The sequence below is a fragment of the Hemitrygon akajei genome, chromosome 4 (assembly GCF_048418815.1).
Source record: "Hemitrygon akajei chromosome 4, sHemAka1.3, whole genome shotgun sequence".
Lineage (NCBI taxonomy): Eukaryota > Metazoa > Chordata > Chondrichthyes > Myliobatiformes > Dasyatidae > Hemitrygon > Hemitrygon akajei.
The window spans coordinates 45,378,718-45,401,170 of NC_133127.1; the positions used below are offsets into that span (position 1 = coordinate 45,378,718).

At 42.7% G+C, this 22,453-nt stretch overlaps 1 protein-coding gene across 5 annotated transcripts in view; it reads left to right on the forward strand.

Moving 5' to 3' along the window:
- fam13a (family with sequence similarity 13 member A) overlaps nt 1–22,453 on the forward strand; it is a 277,630-nt gene that overhangs the window by 59,323 nt on the left and 195,854 nt on the right. For all 5 annotated transcript variants that reach the window (XM_073042473.1, XM_073042470.1, XM_073042472.1 and 2 more), the window contains one exon: nt 4,359–4,530. In XM_073042473.1, coding sequence (XP_072898574.1) covers nt 4,359–4,530 — 172 coding nt within the window. The remainder of the gene's footprint in view (nt 1–4,358; nt 4,531–22,453) is intronic.

Consider the following 22,453-nt stretch of genomic DNA (forward strand, 5'->3'; position numbering starts at 1 on the left):
TTGCTGACATTAAGTGACAGGTTGTTGTGGCACCACTCAGACAGATTTTCAATCTCCCTTCGAAATGCTGACTCGTCGCCACCTTTGATTTGGCCAATGGTGTCATCGGCAAAATTAAATATGGCGTTGGAGCAGTGCCAATCATAAGAATAAAGTGAATAGAGTAGGGGGCGAATTACACAGCCTTGTGGTGCACCTGTGCTAATGCAGATTATGGAGGAACTGTTGTCTCTAATTCAACATTACTTGGGTCTGCAAGTAAGGAAATTGAGGATTGAATTGTACAAGGCAGTATTGAGGCCAAGGTTGAGTAAAGAGCCAATGGAATGGCATCTGCTATAGACATGCTAGTAGGCAAATTGGAGTGGATCCACATTGTTTCTAAGGCGGGAGTTCATGAGCAATCTCTCAAAGCACTTCATCTCTCTAGATGTAAGTGCTACTGGACAAAAGTCATTGAGGCAGGTTACTAATTTGTTTTTAGGCACTGGTATAATTGAAGCCTGCTTGAAGCAGGTGGGTACCTTAGACTGCCAAAGTGAAAAGTTAAAGATATCGGTGAAAACTCCAGCTAATTGATAAGCACAGGACTTTGGCCACGGAGCCCCTCAGAACCGTGTGCTCTCCAAGGGTTCACCCTCCTGAAGAATGCTCTCATGGCGACATCAGAGACCAAAATCACAGGGTCATCAGCTGCTGTTGGTATTTGTAAAGGTTCCTCCATGTTTTGCTGGTCAAAGCAAGAATAGAAGGCATTGAGCTCATCTTGGAACAAAGTCTAGTTGTCACCTATGTCACATAGTTTTATCTTAGAAACATAGAAAACCTACAGCACAGTACAGGCCCTTTGGCTCACAAAGCTGTGCCGTTCATGTCCTAACCTGTCAGAGGTAATGGCATTCAAGCCCTTTCACAGCTGCTTAGCATCCTTCAGCGATTCACATTTGGTCCAGAACTGCCTTGACACACGTGAGATGTCTTTCTGGAGATCGTTCCTGGGACCACATGTATTTAACTTGGTTGCCAGACTTGAATGTCACTGATCTGGCCCTCAGCAGATTATGGATCTCCTGGTTCATCTAAGACTTCTGGTTATGGAAGTCTGAATGATTTTGTGGGGACGCACTCATCTACAACTCTTTTGTCGTCTACGACCTGCACCCCCCAGCTCTTGCTATTCTATAGGACTCTCCAGGACCCTACCTTTTAATGTTTCAGTCCTCCTCTAATTTACTGATCAAAATGCAACACTTCACACACTTGTCTGAGATAAATCCCAATTGCCATTATTTGCCCCGCTTCCCAGTTATCTAGTAAAAAGGATTGTCATCAGCTGGGAGAGGGTGGGGAGAAGTAGCTTCTCTCCTTCCTGCAAGTGTCAGGCAATGCAAATGTAATTATTTTAATTAGAAGCACAGGGAACCATCACAAACAAGAGAAAATCTGCAGATGCTGGAAATCCTAGCAACACACAAAATGCTGGAGGAACTCAGCAGGCCAGGCAGCCTTTATGGAAATGAGTACAGTCAATAGTTCAGGCTAAGGCCCTCAGCAGGACTGGGGAAAAAAGATGAGTAGATTTAAAAGGAGTAGATCCTTATGTTCAATGTGCAATAACAATTGGTATACAAAATTATTATGAGAGGGATACACAGAGTAACTACAAGCAGCTTTTTTCCACTGAGATTGGGTGAGACTCAAAATAGAAGTCATGAGTTATGGGTGAAAGGTGAAATGTTTAAGAGGAAAATGAGGGAGATCTTTACTCAGAAGGTGGAACAATATGACAGCAGAAATGGTGTGTGCAGGTTTGATTTCAACATTGAAGAGAAATTTAGATAGGTACATGGATGGAAGGGTTATGGAGGACTATAGTCAGGTCGATGGGACTAGACAGAATAATAGTTTGGCATGAATTAGACCATAAGATATAGGAGCAGAATTAGGCGATCTGGCCCATGGAGTTTGCTCCACCATTCAATCATGGCTGATCATTTTTTTTAATCTCCTCCTCAACCTCAGTTCCTGGCCATCTCCCTGTAACCTTGATGCCATGTCCAATCAAGAACCTATCTTTCTTTCTTTCTTTTTAAATCTTTTTATTAATTTTAAGAAAAACATAAGTGAAATATGAATACAAAACGTTTGAGAGTACATAATTAATAGTTTAAATAGACAATCAGATATGTAATAATCAATACATAAGGTCTCCCAAACTCATAGTATTAATGTAAAAGAATCGAAAAAGAGAAAAAAAAACAAAAAAAACTAAACCAAAACTTTAAAAAAAACTAACCAACATGGGCAATTGCATAATGTTAAATACATACAGTAGTGCCGATAACTCCGAACCTCCATCCAAATAATTAAGGATAATAACAGTAAGGTTTAGGATCAGACCATTTAACTCATATGAAAATGTTGAATAAATGGTCTCCAAGTTTCCTCAAATTTAACTGAAGAATCAAAAACCACACTTCTAATTTTTTCTAAACTCAAACAAGAAATAGTTTGAGAAAACCACTGAAATACAGTTGGAGGGTTAATTTCTTTCCAATTCAGTAAAATAGATCTTCTAGCCATTAGTGTAACAAATGCAATCAATCGTTGAGATGAAGCGGATAGACGATTATTATCTATCATTGGTAGACCAAAAATTGCAGTAAAAGGATGTGGTTGGAAATTGATATTTAAAACTCTTGAAATAATATTAAAAATATCTTTCCAATAATTTTGTAAACAAGGACAAGACCAAAACATATGAGTCAATGAAGCAACATCAGAATGACATCTGTCACAAGTTGAATTAACATAAGAATAAAATCGAGCAAGTTTATCTTTAGACATGTGAGCTCTATGTACAACCTTACATTGTATTAGAGCATGTTTAGCACAAATAGAGGACGAATTTACCAATGACAAAATTTTTTCCCATTGCTCAGTAGCTATAGGACAATGCAATTCTTCTTGCCATTCCTTCTTAATTTTTTCTGGTACATCTGGCTGTATACTCATAATCATATTATAAATGATAGCTACTAAACCCTTTTGATAAGGATTGAGGGCTAAAATTCTTTCAGTAATGTCCAATGGACATTCTTTCAAAAAAGACTTTAATTCATTATACAGAAAATTTCTGACTTGCAAATATCTAAAAAAAATGGGTTTTAGGTAAATTATATTTATTAGATAGCTGTTCAAAGGACATAATGTTATCATCCAAAAACAGATCACGAAAACATGATATACCTTTTGTTTTCCATAATAGAAAAGCTTGATCTATAGATGAAGGCCGAAAGAAGTAGTTAGATACTATAGGACATGACAGCATAAACTTATTCAAGCCAAAAAATTTACGAAATTGAAACCAAAAGGAACCTATCAATCTCGGTCTTAAATACACCCAACAACCTGGCCTCCACAGTGGCATGTGGCAACAAATTCACCACCCTCTGGCTAAAGAAATTTCTCTGCATCTCTGTTTTGAAAGGCGCCTCTCTATCCTGAGGCTATGCCCTCTCATCCTAGACTCTCCCACCATGGGCAACATGTTTTTCACATCTACTCTGTTTAGGCCTTTCAACATTCGAGATCCCCTCTCATCCTTCTGAATTCCAGTGAGTACAGACCCAGAGCTATGAAACGTTCCTCATATGGTAACCCTTTCATTCCTGGAATCATCCTTGTGAACCTCCTCTGGACCCTCTCCAATGTCAGCACATCTTTTCTAAAATGAGGTGCTCAAAACTGTTCACAATACTCAAGGTGAGGCCTCACCAGTGCCTTATAAAGCCTCAGCATCACACCCCTGCTCTTGTATTCTAGACGTCTTGAAATGAATGCTAATGTTTCATTTGCCTTCCTCACCACTGACTCAACCTGCAAGTTAACTTTCAGGGTGTTCTGCATAAGGACTCCCAAGTCCATTTGCATCTCAGATTCCTTGTTTTCTCCCCGTTTAGAAAATAGTCTGCACTACCAAAGTGTATGACCATGCATTTTCCAACTTTGTATTTCATTTAAGTCATTTGTATACAGCATAAAAAGAAGTTGTCTCCACACCGACCCCTGCGGAACACCACTAATCACTGGCAGCCAACCAGAAAAGGATCCTTTTATTCCTACTCTCTACCTCCTACCAGTCAGCCAATGCTCTAACCATGTTAGTAACTTTCCTGTAATACCATGGGCTCTTAACTTGGTAAGCAGCCTCATGTGTGGCATTAGATGGGCCAAAGGGCTTGTTTCTATGCCGTAGTGTTCTATGACTCTCATTGTAGGATTCAATAAGACCAGCAGGGTCTTTGTTTACTCTTTTACTCGAGCTCAAACGATGTACTTTCTCATTTATATTCCAGACCACAGTGGAAATCAGGAAGAATTACGAGGGCTTCTAAAGCAGCTCCCGGAAGTTAATTACTGTCTGCTGAAGTTTCTGTGCCATTTTCTGACTCTGGTTGCTGCAGAGCACAGGACCAATCGAATGACTATTTACAACCTTGCCACCGTCTTTGGTCCTAATATATTTCAGTAAGTCCAGTGAAAACCTCTCACTTCGAATGATTCATGTTTACTGCTTTGATCACACAAGGAATTTTGTTTCAATGCCTCTAATTGCAATGGTTAGATTTTAGTTAGACTCCTGAGTTGGCAGTTGTCAGATAGCCATGTTCATTCTTATTCCCTGGCTTTAACAATATGACATTTCAAAATTGGGGGTATATAACAAAAGGTGGTAACGTGAACCCTTTGGATAACTAGCCAAGGGACAGATCAAGTTAAATGGTTTCCCCAACATTTGTAGTCATCAAAATTATATTTTTAAGAGCCAACGGCAGGTGGAATTCCACAGGCATTTCCTCCTGGAGATATTAATTGTAAATATAGTGTAAAGTTTGCTTTTCTTGACTGCATTATGAAATGCAGAAAGTGAAGTTTGATGTCTACGTGTTACTACATCTGGTTGTACGGGTATAAAGTGGGATGTGGTAACACATAGACATCAAACTTCACTTCCTGAAGCTCAGATTGAAACTATCCCATTTCTAGAACAGAGTTCAACACCATTTGTTGCCTGATTCAGCACACTGAGCATGCTACATGGGATTAATTCATCAAATAAAAGTGCTAGGAACAGTCAGCAGATCACCATCTCCACCATCTGTGGAGGGAAAAACCAAATTAATGTTTCAAATCAAACTGTCTTTGGCTTGAAATGATTTTCTTTCCACATGTACCCCCGACCTGCTGAATGTTTCTAGCATTTTCTGCCTTCATTTCAGATTTCACAGATTGACTTCACAATCCCGTCAACCTTCCTGATGATGTCAGGCCTTGGAAGAAACAAAAGTCACTAGTATAGGAGATATCAGCAAATTCTCAGGCATCTGGGCAGAACATGCTGATAGAATTGGCAATGGCAAATGGATTCCTATTTGAACATTTTCTGGAGTCAAAGCTATGCTATTGTGCACTTTAGAGAAGCGAGTCCTTTGGTAAAATTCCGATTCAGATTATTCATATATTGTATAACCAGCAATCTAATCGTATCCGTAGGGTATTTAACTTAAGATTGGAGGCATTGGGAGGGTCTCATTTGACATATTTGTAGTTGTCTTCTTAATGCGGCTATAAAGAGTAAGATGTGGTAATAGGAGGAAGACTTTGTGGGAGGTAAACTTTGGAAGGGACGTGTTCAGCTTGATGAGAGGTATGGTGTTAATGAAAACAAGAATGTTTGAGTAAAACTGTTATCAGGAGAACTAATGCACGTAGTCCAGAGTTAACAATGGAGATAAATTGATTCACCTCTCCCCAAGTAATTTATCTAAACAAAAGCTAGATAAGTATGTTGTTGAGGAGGAGATTAAAGGTTATAATGATAAGTGTAGGAGAGTTGATTGAATATTACACGTAACATAGGTGTCTTTGGGATGTTGAAATCATCACTAATGTAGTCCTGAAATTCAGTGAAGGAGTTATGTCGCCAGATATTCCATGCATCTTGCTGTATCTCTTGGGATGTTTTGGAGATTGCTAAGTTAAGAAACTGGGATACACTTCTGTAAAATGCCATAAAGATCCTTTCTGTAAAACATCCCAGAGTGGGTAAAATTTGGTACCAAACTGCACAAGAAGATACTGGAGCAGTTAATTAAAGGTATGGCCAATGTGATTGGCTTGTCAAAGAAAGTGATGTAAAATGGGGAGGTTTAGGGGAAAATCTACAGAGCTTAAAGACTTGACATCTGATGATTCAAATTCTAGAGGTGGAAGGTTTGAATCCAGAGATGTTCAAAAGGCCAGAAATAGGGTATACAAATATCTGGGAGAATAACATGGATGGAGTAGAATACAACCGTGGGGAGAGAAATGAAGCCATGAAGGGATTCGATTGAAAATTTTAAGTCAAGGTGATATTTAATCAGGAACCAGCGCAGGTCAGTGAACAATAGGATGATTACTGAGCTGGACTAAGTACAAATCACTGAGAGACACAAGACAGCAGAGATACACAACAGGAAAGTCACAAAACAGAAGAGTCAAAATGCAGGAGTCAAAACACATGACAGGACAATGGAAACGCAAGGCAAGGAAGTCAAAGTGAAAGGTGAGGCTGTCGAACTCAAGGCATGAGATACAAAAAAGCTAAGAGACCAAGTATAAGATGCAAGTAAAATATAAAATACAGATAAAGGATAAAACAGAGAGGAAAGTAAGGAGCTAGATAAAGGTACAACATACAGAGACAATCGTAGTCACACTGGGAGAGAGAGAGAGAGAGAGAGAGACACACAGAAAACTCTGAAAGTCAGTGAAACACTGGCAGGAATTCATAATGACCTCTTTGATAATAATTTCAGAACTTATTGTGGACTTCAAATTGTTGACGGTCCTTTTTAAATATTAAATGTATCTCCTGTGATTTCCAACTATCCAATTACTATCACGAGGTCATGTGAAATTGCTTATTGAAGCTTCTATCTGTGCTAGATATATTTATATATTACTTTGTGACAGTAAACACCAGGCTCCATAAGAAAGAAATGATACCTAATGAGCTGATAAAATAGATTGGATATACTAATTTAGTTTTAATTCATTCTATTTTTCCTTATTACCAGTGGGCTTAGGGTAGAAAACCATTTTCAACTTGAGAATAAAGGTTAAAGTATTACCTTGCAAACCAGTACAAATTAATAATATTACTATTTGATAATTTTGTTTAGATAGATATTTTATTGATCCTAAAGGAAATTACAGTGTCACAGTAGCATTACAAGTGCACAGATATCCAAATATACAAATATTAGAAGAGAAGTAAGAAAGATTGTTTGTGGTAACTTATTTTTTATTCTATCAAGAGGGAGTCATCATTTCCCTGGCTGTAGATTGACTCATTATACGGTAGATCCTAATGGCTAAGGGTAAGAATGACCTCATATAGCGCAGCACGGTTGTCTTAGTCTATTACTTAAAGAGCTCCTCTGTTCAGCCAAGGTGGCATGCAGAGGGTGAGAAACATTATCTACAATTGCCAAGATTTTCCGTAGGGTCCTTTGTTCTGCCACAGCCTCCAGTGTGTCTGTTTTGACTCCTGTAACAGAACCAGCCTTTCTAATCAGTTTACTGAGCCTATTGACATCACCCGTCTTAATGCCGTTGCCCCAGCACACCACCACATAGAAGATTGTACTGGCAACAACAGACTTCTTGTACGCAGCCTCTGTGTTGGTGCTCCACTGAAGTCTGTCATCCAGCTGCACCCAGAGGTACTTGTAGATCATCACTATATCCACGTCCTCACTATCAATAGTAACAGGGAGCACTGCAGGCTTAGTCTAACTAAACTCTATCACCGTCTCCTTTGTCTTACTGATGTTGAACTGCAGATGATTCAGCTTGTACCATTTGACAAAGTCCTCCAACAAGGCCTGTATTCATCCTCCTGTCCTCCCTTTATACACCCAATTATTGCTAAGTCACCAGAGAATTTCTGCAGATGACATGATTTAGTGTTGTATCTAAAGTCTGAGGTATACAGGGTAAACAGGAAAGGAGCCAATAACAGTCCCCTGTGGGGCATTAGTGTTCTGCTTATAGCCATGTCTGACACACAGCTCTGAAGCCTCACAAACTGTGATCTGCCAGTCAGGTAGTCTGGAAATTCCATCGTTCTTTGACTCAGAGCTTTTCTGCCAGCGATGAGGACTGTATGGTTTTGAAGGCATATGGGAAATCAAGAAACATGATCCTCACAGTGCTGCCCTGCTTATCTAAATGGGAGTAGGGTCTGCCCAGCAGGTAGATGACAGCATTGTCGACTCCAATGTGCTCCAGGTAGGCAAACTGCAGGGGATTGAGGGCTGATGTCACCAGAGGTCAGAGGTGAGCCAGGACCATCCTCTCTAGGGTCTTCATGATGTGTGAGGTCAGGGCCACTGGACAGTAGTTATTCAAGACTTTTGGTTGGCTCTTCTTGTGTACTGTGACCACACACGATGTTTTCCACACAGCCGGGACCCTTTCCAGGCTGAGACTCAGATGGAAAATGTGCTGGAGAACTCCACACGGCTGCTCAGCTCACTGCTGATTGTATCTCTCACAGTCTCCAACAGGGATTTTGGCTCATATTGAAGAGTGTTGAACCGCAGAGGGAAATGAGATTTAAAACAATTGTAAACAATAAAAAGAATTTGGGGATCGTACTTCAGCTGACATAAAGGGCAGCATATGAAATACACCCATTTGCCTTTTAATTAGGTATCTCCTATACCCAATAAAGTGGCCAATAACTGTATGTCCTTGGTTCTGCTGCTGCAGTCCATTCACCACTGTTGTAACGCATGACTATTCGAGTTACTATCTCCTTCCTATCAGCTTGAACTGGTCTGGCAATTTTCCTCTGACCTCTCTCATTATAAGTTGTTTTTCTCACAGAACTCAAGTCAAATCAAGTCACTTTTTATTGTCATTTCGACTGTAACTGCTGGTATAGTACACAGTAAAAGCGAGACAACGTTTTTCAGGACCATGGTGCTACATGAAACAGTACAAAAACTACCCTAGACTACAGACCTACCCAGGACTGCATAAAGTGCACAAAACAGTGCAGGCATTACAATAAATAATAAACAAGACAATAGGCACAGTAGAAGGCAGTAGGTTGGTGTCAGTCTAGGCTCTGGGTATTGAGGAGTCTGATAGCTTGGGGGAAAAAACCGTTACATAGTCTGGTCATGAGAGCCCAAATGCTTCGGAGCCTTTTCCCAGATGGCAAGAGGGAGAAGAGATTGTATGAGGGGTCCGTGGGGTCCTTCATAATGCTGTTAGAACTGCCGCACACTGGATGTTTTTCTCACCATTCTCTCTGAAATCTAGAGACTGCTATGTGTGAAAGTCCCAGAAGATCAACAATTTCTGAGATATTCAAACCACCCTGTCTGGCACCAACAACTATTTCACAGTCAAAGTCACTTAGATCACATTTCTTCCCCATTCTGATATTTAGTCTGAACAACAACTGAACCTCTCGTCCATGTCTGCATGTTTTTATGTATTGAGTTGTTGCCACATGATTGGCTGATTAGATAATTGCATTAACGAGCAGGTGTACAGGTGTACCTAATAAAGTAGCCACACAATGTATGTGCCTTGGATTAAAGATGACACTAAACTCCCTTTAATCTCATAATGTTCAAATATATCTGTCCAAGTCTGACTTACTGCTCATCCCTGAATTCTAATACTCCAGTGCTGGTATTTGAAACTTTACCAGACCCGACCCTGATCTCCAGAAGTCCCTCCCAAGACCTTAGTACTTTCCAGCTCACATTAACCACCCATCTTTGATCTCCTAGTTTGATCTCCTTATATGGGCTTCATGTCAGTTGATTTTATTTGATGAAGCAACTGTGATGAACCATGGAATTTCCTCGCTATGTTAACTATGCAACTGAAGTGCAAATAGTTGTTTAAAGCTGAAAAAATACCTTGAACTGGACATTTCAATGAGTGGAAATAATTCTACCTATTTTCTAACTATGTCAGAACAGGCCATTTCAAAGTTCAAAAGTTCAAAGTTCAGTGTAAATTTATTATCAAAGTACATATATGTCACGATATACAACTCTGATTCATTTTCTTGCAGGCATGTGCAATAAATTCAAACACCATAACTGAATCAATGAAAGACCACACCAAATCTGTGTACAACCAGTGTGCAAAGGGCAACAAATTGTGCAATCACAAAAATAAATGAATAATAACAATGATAAAGTAATAACTAAATAATAAATTTCGACAACATGAGCTGAAATGTCTTTGAAACTGAGTCCGTAGGTTGTGGGAACATTTCAGTGATGGGACAAGTGAAGTTATTATCCCCTTTGTCTGATGGTTGAGGGATAATAACTGTTCCTGAACTCTGTGGTGTGAGTCCTGAGGCTGCTGTACATTCTTCCTGATGGCAGCAGTGAGAAGAGAGCATGACCCTGGGTAGTGGAGTGTCCCCGATGACGAATTCTGCTTTCCTGAGGCAATGCTCCATGTAATTGTGCTCAGTGGTGGGGTGGGCTTTACTGGTGATGGACTTTTTTAGGATTTTCCATTCAAGTCAATTGAAGTGATTCAGTCAGTTATTATACTCTCCACCACACATCTATAGCAATTTGTCAGAGTTTTAGATGCCATGCTGAATCTTCGTAAACTCCTATTGAAGTAGAGGCACTGCTGTGCTTTCTTCATAATTGCACTAATATGCTGGACCTAGGTCAGGTCCTTTGAAATGAGAACACCAAGGAACTTAAAGAGCTGATGCTCTCCTCCTCTGATTCCCTGATGAGGACTGGCTTATGGACCTGTGGTTTCCTCGCATTAATCAATAATTGGCTCCTTGCTCATGCTGACATTGAGGGAGAGGTTGTTGTTGTGTTACGACTCATCCAGACTTTCAAACTCCTTCCTATATGCTGATTATCACCATCTTTGATGCAGCCTCCGACAGTGGTGTCATCAGCAAACTTGAGTACGGCATTGGAGCTGTGCTTAGCCTCACAGTCATAGGTGTAAAGCGAGTTGAGCAGGAGGCTAAGCACACAGCCTCGTGCTGATGGCGATTGTAGAGGAAATGTTTAAAATCCAAACGGGCAAGTGAGAAAATTGAGCATCCTATTGCACAAGGAAGTATTGAGGCCAGTGTCCTGAAACTTGTTTCAAACCATTTAAGCTTGTTGTCCGTGTCTGATTTTACATTTTTTTTCTCTCTCAGCCAGTAGCAACACAATGCAAGTGAAGAAGCATAACTTGCCTTCAGATGCCATTTTTACCCACTTCGTCTCACCCTGTCAGAGATATTCCCTTTGTTCTACTCACCTCTCCTTCCTCCTACTGAATAACATGCTTTCCCTCTTTGCCAATTCTGATGAAGAATCTTGGGTCTGAAGCTTGTTTTCTTTTTCTCTTTAGTGAGATGCTGACTGACCTGCTGATTTCCTAATTTCCAGCATTTTAATATTCCAGTAAGTTACTCCAACAGTTGTTATCCTCTAGCATTGCAGTAAATTGAGTCATAGAGCAGGCAACACAGTCCATACTAATCCCATTGCCCACCCAGCTCGTCCCATTTTCTACATTCAAAAGAAAATGTTCTATTTTTTCCTAATTTGGGAATGATTCATCAGCAAACACAGAGAGTAGGCATTTGCCTTTTAATTTACATTCAGGCTCAGCACTGTTTCTTTGTTCCTCTGCTTTCACACAAAGTAAGTTACGGCAATGAAGACTCGAAGTGCTCCCTAAAAAAAAAGTGAAAAGCATACCAACTATTTTGTGCATCTCACCTGATTCGCATGTTAAATAGCTCAGTACAAAATACTTAGGAATTTTGGTGATACTCAACAAATTAGTTGGTAGTGTGGAGATTAATACAGAAAGTAAATTTATTATCAAAGTGCATATATATCACCATATACAGTCGTGAAATTCATTTTCTTGCAGACATTCACAGTAAATACAAGAAACACAATGGAATCAATGAAAGACCACACCCAAAAGACAACAAACTGTCCAAGTACAGAAAGAAAAATAATAATAAAAATAAGCAATAAATGTCGAGACCATAAGATGAAGAGTTCTTGAAAATGAGTTCATGGTTTGTGGGAACAGTCCAGTGATGGGGCGAGTGAAATTGAGTGAAGTTATCCCCACTGGTTAAAGAGCCTGATGGTTGAGGATTAATAACAGTTCCTGAACCCAGTGGTATGGGTCCTGAGGCTCCTGTAGTTTCTTCCTGATTCCAGTAGCAAGAAGAGAAATAAGACTTTAAGCCAACGAAGTCATCCGCTTGAATCATTACATCTGTATCTCTTTACACAGATGTTGCCTGACCTCCTGAGTATTCACGGCAGCCTTTATTTACAGCATCAGCAGCTTGTTACCTTGCTTCCTTCATTCTACATTTCAGAGATAAAGCTGTTATCCTTTTGTCGCAGGGTCAATCTTCTGAGCATCCTCCCTAACACAGGGAGAACTACCAACACAAGAGAAGCAGCCATTAATAGAGAATGACAATCAGGTAATCTAGACACCCAGGCAAGGCTGAAGGGTGCCCCTGCATGCCACCCAGATATCAGGATATTGTAAAAATACAAGTCCTCCATGGTGTATGTATAGCCTACAGTATGCGCTATTAGGCGCATATTGAGCATGTGCTATTAGGCGCTTGTTGATCTGTACGTGTGTGTTAAAAATTCGGATTCTGCCAGTAAAGAAGCATGAAACTTAGCTCTATCTCCAGCGTTTTTATTAATAGCATTGTTGTGTATCCAGGCCACATGCACAACAAATTGGTGAAGAGGTTAATGAGCCTACATCTTATCGGAACACTGTGTTTTAGTTGATAACAACAGTTGGAGGAAGAGCACAAGGAGTGGGAGAAGGAGGCAGAGCAAGGCTGCGAGTCCAAAAGGAAGCGGGAGCACAGCCAGGGTCGGGAACGTCGGGAGACCGAGAGACACAGTCGGAGCCGCAGCACGTCCAGGCGAGACCACAGCCTGTGCTGCCCCCCCCCCCCCCCCAGGGGCTAAGGGTCTGCCTACTCTAGAAGGGAGATAAGTAGCGACACATACATCTAGACAGAGTGTGCTCATTGTGCTAGCAAAAAGGGCATGTGAGGCAAAGTGAAACGTGCTGTGACTGCAAGGAGCTAGCGAAAAAGCAGACAGAGAGAAAAACGGGGCTAAATCAACATAACAAAGATGCCGATAATTGGAACCATTACAACAGTAGCATTGAAAACTGGGTAACTTACATTGAAAGAGTGGAGTTATATTGTGGTGCTAACGGAGTTAAGGATAAAAAGAAAGCCAATGTCTTTCTCAGGCTACATCCACACTAGACCGGATAATTTTGAAAACACTGGTTTCGTGTAAAAACGATAGGCATCCACACTATGCGTTTTTAAAAATATCTCTGTCCACATTGAAATGGGGATTTTGGTGAATCTCCTCCTGCTGCGCATGCGCAGGTCACATCTACTGAAAACAAGTGGCATGCTTGGTGTTGAATCCCGCCGTAAAAGTGCACGTTTGTGTAGGTACAGACTAGAAAAACTTAAAACAATGGACAGCTGTTGGCTTTCGCGCAGGAGAACTTAAAAGTTTTTTTAAAACAGTACAGAGTGGACTGGAGTGTACAGAGACAACCGACAGGGAGTTCACAGACAGATTGACCCGGCTGACGACGAACATTGGAAAAACTGACAAACTCTGTTGCATTAATAAAGCACTTTGTTAAATGTATAAAACATGTCTGCATCAGTATTATCTTGTATTTCCATACAATGTTACATTAGGCTGTTACACATCTATTGTCAGAGAATTACTTGCATAAATAGGTAAACCACCTTCATACGAGCAAGGACAGAAAACAGGGCAAAGTGAGTATACTTATTTATTCAGTTAGTTATGGGTCAAAGTATTTGGTGAGTACATTTCTAACTCTTCTGGCTTCAACCTCGTTGCGCGCTGTTCTGAAATTGTTAGGTTGTGTTCAAGAAAACAATGAAATGGCGCGCTGCCATTAGACAGCGTTTTCAGAAGTCTCTGGTTACCCCGTCCACACTGATTCAGCGAATCCGGCGTTTTCAAAAATAGGTTAGTGTGTAGCATGCACTGTGAAACCACACAGAAGAAGCTTCTGTGTGAAAGAGACCTTACATTCAAGAAAGTGCTAAACATTGCAATATTAACAGAAACAGCGGCACAGGGTGCTTCTGAGATACAACAAAGATCTCTGGAATATGCCACAAATAAAATGTCACTGAACAGAAATGAAGGAAAGGAATGTTACTGTTGTGGGAACAGGTCACATGATCCGGATGACTGTTGGTTTAAAGACAAAGAATGCAGAAACTGTGGCAAACAGGGCCACATTGGCAGAGTATGCAAAGCTAATCAACAGCAGAAAAAGGGCAAAATACACAGAAACAAGAAACCCCAGAAAGGAAAATCCAACAAGGTACACAAAATGAAAGAAGACAGTTCTGTTGAAAGCAGTTCTGATGAAAATGACTCTGACGAAAGTGAATTGTCTTGTCGGCAACTTCACAGCATGAAAGAGACAGGTGATTGAAGAGTAATATGGATCACTCCACAAGTGGCAGGCGTGAGATCGAAAATGGAATTGGACACAGGCTCAGCTTTAACAGTGGTCTCTGTACACGACTACAAACAACTATTTTCACACGTACCTCTGAAAGGAACTAAACTACTGCTGAAGACTTACATAGGACAGAAAGTGCATCCCAAAGGCAAAATTAAAATGACAGTGACCTATGGAGGTAAAACACAGCAACTGAACCTCTGTACTGAAAAATGGAGGACCACTGTTGCTGGGATGTGAATGGCTCCGGAATGCGTCAGTGAAGGAGGGCAGCAAGGCTACATCTGAAAGAATGTCACAAACACTTGCTGACTCTGAGGAAGTGTTCATGAAAGGAATAGGAACACTTCAGGGCATGAAAGCAAAGATTGAGGAAAATGCATGTCCAAAATTTCACAAAGCCAGGCCAGTGCCATATGTAATCTGTCCTACAGTAGAGGCAGAAGTGAAAAATCTGGAGCAGACTGGGGTCCTGTCAAAGGTGGATTGGAGTGAATGGGCCACGCCCATTGTTCCAGTGATGAAGAAAACCTCCAGCATAAAATCAGAAAAACCAAGCAAGGTGGCACATGTGGTGATTTTCAAGTGACTGTTACCCCAGTTCTCCGCCCAGTACAGTATCCTCTACCTCGTATTGAGGACATTTTTGCTTCCCTGTCAGGAGGGAAACCTTTCACAAAAATCGATTTGACCCAGGCTTATCTCCAAATGGAAATCGAGGAAGCATCTAAGAAATACCTGACAATAAATACACACAAAGGACTTTACCAGTACAGCAGGTTGATGTTTGGGATAGCATCAGCTCCTGCAATCTGGCAAAGGGCTATGAACCAGGTCCTGCAGGAGATTCCAGGGACTCAGTGTTACCTGGATGACATCATTGTCACCAGCAAGGATGATGACAAACATCTTTCTAACCTAAAACAAGTGCTCACCAGGTTATGAGAATATTGGCTCAGAGCTAATCGACAGAAATATGAGTTTTTCGTAAAGGAAAACTCATACTATGGGCATGTGGTCACAAGGATGGCTTACACATGTCTCAAGACAAGATAGAAGCAGTGCTTAAGGCACCTCCACCCAAAAATGTGTCTCAGCTGAGAGCATATCTTGGACTAGTGAACTATTACCACAAGTTCTTGCCTAACCTAACCACAGTCCTATACCCACTCAATGCACTATTACAGACAGGAATACAGTGGAAATGGACTGAGAGCTGTGAGAAAGCACTTCAAGAAACCAAGAGACTCATAACTTCAGATGGGGTACTCACGCACTTTGACCCCTCCTTACCAACCTGACTAGCTGTTGATGCCTCGCCCCATGGGATAGGAGCTGTGTTATCGCACAAGTTTCCAGGTGGCTCAGAAAGACCAATAGCCTTTGCCTGAAGAACGCTAACTTCAGCTGAATGCAACTACGCACAGATTGACAGAGAGGCCCTAAACCTCGGGTGGGGAGTCAAGAAATTCAGTCACTACCTGTATGGCCAAAACTTTACCCTGTTGACTGATCATCAGCCTCTCGTGCCTATCTTCAATCCAAGAAAAGGCATTCCAGTGATGACAGCACAAAGGCTGCAGCGATGGTCTCTGTTCTGAGGAAGTCACAGGTATGACTTTGAACACAAGGGACCAAGCAACATGGCAATGCAGATGGGTTGGCACGTTTACCATTGCCGACTTCCAAGATAACTACACAAATGGATTCAGCAGAGGAATTTCACACAACAGTAGTTGAACAATTACCAGTGACAAACAACCTCATTGAAAGGGAAACACGCAATGACCCAACGTTGTCAAAGGTGTATGACATCACGGTAAAGGGATGGCCAGCGTGTGGTAACACACCGTTTCCAGCCTTCTCAGCGAGGAGGGAACCGTTGTCAGTGTGTCGGGGAACATTAATGTATGGCTCAGGAGTTGTGATTCCTCCCAAGCTATGCACCAGAGTTTGGAGGAACTGCACCAGGGGCACTGAGTACCATGAAGATGAAAGGTCTTGCCCGTGCCTATGTGTGGTGGCCGGGAATCGATAAACAGATTGAGGACGTGACCAAGAACTACTCTGGATGTCAAAAGATCCAGAACACACCACCACAAGCCCCTCTCCATCCATGGGACTGGCCCTTATCACCATGGCAACGAGTGCACATCAACTTTGCTGGACCATTTATGGACCCTATCTTTTTAATCGCCATTGATGCACATTTCAAATGGCCAGAGGTCATCAAAATGAAGACAATCATATTGGAAAAGACCACTACAGTGCTGAGGACCATGTTCGCCAGGAATGGCATACCAGAACAAATCTGCACAGACAATGGACGACAATTTGTTTCTGAAGAATTCCAAAGTTTTGTGAAGAACAATGGAGTCAAGCACTTTACATCTGCCCCTTAACATCCATCCACAAATGGCTTGGCAGAAAGATTTGTACAAACATTCAAGAAAGTGGGAGGATACTTGGTAGTGTGGAGGAGCAGAGGGATCTGGGGGTACATGTCCACAGATCCCTGAAAGTTGCCCCACAGGTAGATAGGGTAGTTAAGAAAGCTTATGGGGTGTTAGCTTTCATAAGTCGAGGGATAGAGTTTAAGAGTCGTGAGGTAATGATGCAGCTCTATAAAACTCTGGTTAGGCCACACTTGGAGTACAGTGTCCAGTTCTGGTCGCCTCATTATAGGAAGGATGTGGAAGCATTGGAAAGGGTACAGAGGAGATTTACCAGGATGCTGTCTGGTTTGGAGAGTATGCATTATGATCAGAGATTAAGGGAGCTAGGGCTTTACTCTTTGGAGAGAAGGAGGATGAGAGGAGACATGATAGAGGTATACAAGATATTTAGAGGAATAGATAGAGTGGACAGCCAGTGCCTCTTCCCCAGGGCACCACTGCTCAATACAAGAGGACATGGCTTTAAGTTAAGGAAGGGGTGGGAAGTTCAAGAGGGATATTAGAGGAAGATTTTTTATTCAGAGAGTGGTTGGTGTGTGGAATGCACTGCCTGAGTCAGTGGTGGAGGCAGATACACTAGTGAAGTCTAAGAGACTACTAGACAGGTATATGGAGGAATTTAAGGTGGGGGATTGTATGCGAGGCAGGGTTTAAGGGTTGGCACAACATTGTGGGCCGAATGGCCTGTACTGTACTGTGCTGTACTATTCTATGTTCTAAAGCCCTCAAGGCAATGGACAGCGAAAATCGACCACTGCAACACAAGATAGACAACTTCCTCCTTGCCTATCGTAATGCAATACATGCAACCGCTAACCAGACTCCAGCGATGATGTTTCTGAACAGGAACCTGAGGTCCCGCATGGATCTTCTCAAACCAAATGTACGGCATGATGTAGAGAACAGACAGTTCAAACACTTGAATGCTAAGTCTACATGGAGCTTCAGTGTGGGACAATCAGTTCTTTCGTGTGATTACTGGACTGAAAAGTGGCAGCTGGGTATAATTTCAGCCATAGACGGACCACTAATGTATAGAATACAGGTGGGAGAAAACATATGGAGACGGCATGTGGACCAAATCATGGATGCTCAGGTGAAAAACACAATAACACCTTGCCCAGGCTCTCATGACACAGAAGCAAACACTCCTGCTGTGACCACATCAGCCTCATCTACAGATGAGCCTGTCATCAGTGTTGAGGTACCTGTGGAGACTCATTCCCCGAAGCAAATATTTCAAGTCAGGAGTTGCCCGGAGAGGAAGAGGAGACCTCCCCAGAGACTTGGGTTCTAAATGGGTCTTAGACTAAAAGTAAAAAAAAAAGATTGTTATACAAACAGTCCCTGAGTTACGAACGTCCGACTTACGAAAAAACTCGTACTTACAAACGGAGGGAGGAGAATGTCGTCCGCCATTTTAAGTTGCATTAACACTGTGTTGAGTGTGTAACTTTGTATTTGGCTTAAATATTTCTTAGCAAGATTCACCCTGACCCCCCCCCCCCACCTTTTCCAGTTAGCACCGCCCCTTACCTGTCCCATTTAACCTGGTTCAGTGAGGGTGGAATTCAGCTCCTGGGGGAGCAGAGGAACTGCTGCCTGCGGCTGTAGCTGAATCTGCAGTTTTCTGTTCCCTTGACGGAAAACGATCACGATTGAAAATGAAGTGGAAATAATAAAGCAATCGGAAAGAATTGAAACACCATCGGTCATTGGAAAATCGTTAGGCTACAGTCAGTCAACGATCAGAACAATTTAAAAGGATACAGGTAAAGGATAAAGTGAGAATAATGGAGCATGTGAAAGGCCCTGCCCTGATGAAAGCTACAATTATTACTAAGCGACACAGTGGTTTAATTATTGAAATACATATGTTTCTTAAGTGTTTTATGCATAGAAAGGTAAAATAGATACTATATACTAAGACAAAAGTTTGACTAACTGATGCTAAATAATACCAGATGTACCTGTTCTGACTTACGTACAAATCCGACTTAAAGACGGACTCAGGAACGGAACTCGTTCGTAACCCGGAGACTGCCTGTATTTTGATATTATTACGTTACAATTTGATATTATTAAGTTACTAAGTAAACAAATTGTAGGTGTTTCTATGTTAAGAGTATTTGTTCAGCATAGTGCCCCAGTAAAAAAAAAGTTGATACACTATTAAAATAAAAAGAGAGGAGTGCCCCCTATAGCCTACAGTATAATAAGGGACTACTTTATGTTTTAGTAACACGTTGAATGCACTATTAGGTGCATACTGAGCATGCGCTATTAGGTGTGTTTTAATCTGTACGTGTGTGTTAAAGTTTGGACTCTGCCAGTGAAGAACCATGAAACTTAGCTCCCATCTCCAGCGTTTTTATTAATAGCATTGTTGTGTATCCAGGCCACATACACAACAGTGTGTAAACAACCTAGTTTACAAGTAAAATACAACCTTGTGTTATCATTTCAGACAGATGGAAGATTGCATTTGTATTAGTAATTATTTTTTGTGGAGATACTTTCTTTGACTCCATTAGTCATGGATGGGTAAGTACTTTCTTTGGAATCATCTAGTATGTTCCATATCAGATCCCTGGTGCCTTTAGTCCAGGTTGTGTGTCCAAGGTGGTAAGTCCTCATGTACCAAACTCATTTAACTTCACTTCTTCCTTCCACTGGTAACTCCACTGCAATACTCTACTAATATGGACTGGGGTGTTTGTGTACGTAGAGTGTTTTAAGCACAGCTTTCAGGCTTGGTGGAAGGAATATTCATTGGGCCATGACTGCCAACTGTTTTAAAGTTACCAGCTCCACCCCCCCCCCCCCATTGTCTCTGTCTACACTTCCTACGGTTTTGGCTTATAATATAATCAAGGACCTCTTCCACCCTCGTCATTCTCATTTCTCCCCACCCCTGTCCAGTTGGGTGGGCAGAAGATACAAGCTCATACAGGCATTTTCTAACCCACTGTTGAGTTGACCACATACCTGATAAAAAGGAACTCTTTGTTTTGTCAGTCTAGCTCATCATGGTCCTTCACTTTATTTGTCAAACTGCACTGAACGTTCTCTGTAATACTATATTCTGTATCCTGTTATTAGGTTCCCTTTGTATTAGCTCTGTCTACTTATGTGCATGATCGATTTGGATCTCATGCAAACAAAAGCTCTTTACTGTATCTTGATCTGTGTAATAATAATAAGCCAATTACCAATTGCCAACTGTGGGCTGAAGGGCCTGTACTGTGCTGTACTATTTGGGAGATATTCCCTTTTCTGCAACAATTGTTAATTAAAGCTACTGGACAAGTGCATTTCCTTTCCACTATAACCAGCAAAAATCACATTATTTTTAGTGTAACTGGGTTCTCTTTGGAAATGTCATGTCTCATTCAACTGACTGTTCAGTCTTACTGCATCTCCTAGGAATGGAGTACATTTTCACTTTGAAGTTTCTTGGGAAATGTATATTTATGAGAGAGGTTAGAACAGTATTTAATAAAAATGAAGAATTGCCTTAAGAAACTCAACAAGTCCTGCTGGAGTTAGATCATTAGATCATTTTGGCACTGTGTTGGTTAATAAGGCACCTTTCGTAACAGAAGTCACCACCACAATGCTTACTTCATTACAATTCTAATCTATTATAAGGTTGTAGCGGTGTGCTACACGCAGCGCTAAAATAACGACACGGAGTCGGTAAACTGCAGTCAAAGTTAAAGTTTATTCGAACTTCACAGCCTTGCTTTAAAGCCTCTCTCAATCCGCCCTCCCCCGCGCGGATGCTTCGAGAGGCACGTACTGACACCCCCTCAGGCTTTCTCCCTTTGTTGCGGACCTGGCCTTTGTGCCTGCACGCTGGCTAATTGTGAGCCGATTCGAGTGTGCTAGTAAGTGGGTCGCCACATAACACCCCCCCAGAACCGGCGATACAACCCCCAATGTCCACAGTCTGGGCTGGACCCTGTTTGGGAGGTCTGCCTCTGCGCCACGGTGCTGGAAACTCGACCGGTTGCGCCAGGTCCACATGAGCCCGTTTGAGTCGGTCCACCGTGAAAACCTCCTCTCTCCCCCCAACATCCAGCACGAACGTGGACCCGTTGTTCCTGAGCACCATGAACGGCCCCTCGTAGGGCCGATGCAGCGGTGGCCGATGCCCGCCCTTTCGTACAAACACAAACTTACAGTTCTGCAGGTCTTTGGGTACGCAGGTCGGGTTCTGCCCATGCTGCGACGTGGGTATGGGGGCCAGGTCACCGAGCCTCTCGCATAGTCTGCCCGGGACTGCTGCGGGTTCTTCCTCTCGCCCCCTTGGGGCTGGTATGAACTCCCTGGGGACGACCAGGGGTGCGCCGTACACCAACTCGGCCGACGAAGCGTGCAGATCGTCTTTGGGCGCCGTGCGGATGCCGAGTAGGACCCAGGGAAGCTCGTCCACCCAGTTAGCTCCTCGCAGGCGGGCCATGAGAGCCGACTTCAGGTGACGGTGGAAACGCTCCACTAGTCCGTTCGACTGTGGGTGGTAGGCAGTGGTGTGGTGCAGCTAAGTCCCCAACAGGCTGGCCATCGCGGACCACAGGCTGGAGGTGAACTGGGCGCCTCTGTCGGAGGTAATGTGGGCCGGTACACCAAAGCGAGATACCCAGGTGGTAATCAGTGCCCAGGCGCAAGATTCGGAGGTGGTGTCGGTGAGCGGGACCACCTCTGGCCATCTTGTGAACCGGTCCATGATAGTCAGGAGGTGCCGCGCTCCGCGCGACACTGGCAGGGGCCCACGATATCCACATGAATGTGGTCAAAACGCCGGTGGGTGGGGTGGAACTGCTGCGGTGGGGCCTTGGTGTGTCGCTGCACCTTGGCCGTCTGGCAGTGCATGCACGTTCTGGCCCATTCACGGACCTGCTTGCGGAGTCCGTGCCAAACAAACCTGCTGGAGACCATCCTGACGGTAGTGCGGATGGAGGGGTGCGCCAAGTTATGAATGGAGTCGAAAACACGTCGCCGCCAAGGTGCCGGGACGACGGGACGGGGTTGGCCGGTGGCGACGTCACAGAGTAGGGTCCTCTCACCTGGACCTACGGGGAGGTCCTGGAGCTGCAAACCAGAGACTGCGGTCCTGTAACTCGGGATCTCCTCATCTGCCTGCTGTGCCTCTGCCAGCGCCTCAAAGTCCACCCCTTGGGAAAGGGCATGAATGTTAGGGCGAAAGAGCGCGTCCGCCACGACATTGTCCTTACCTGAGACGTGCCGGACATCTGTCCTGTATTCAGAGATGTAGGACAGATGGCGCTGCTGGCGGGACGACCAGGGATCGGACACCTTCGTGAATGTAAAGG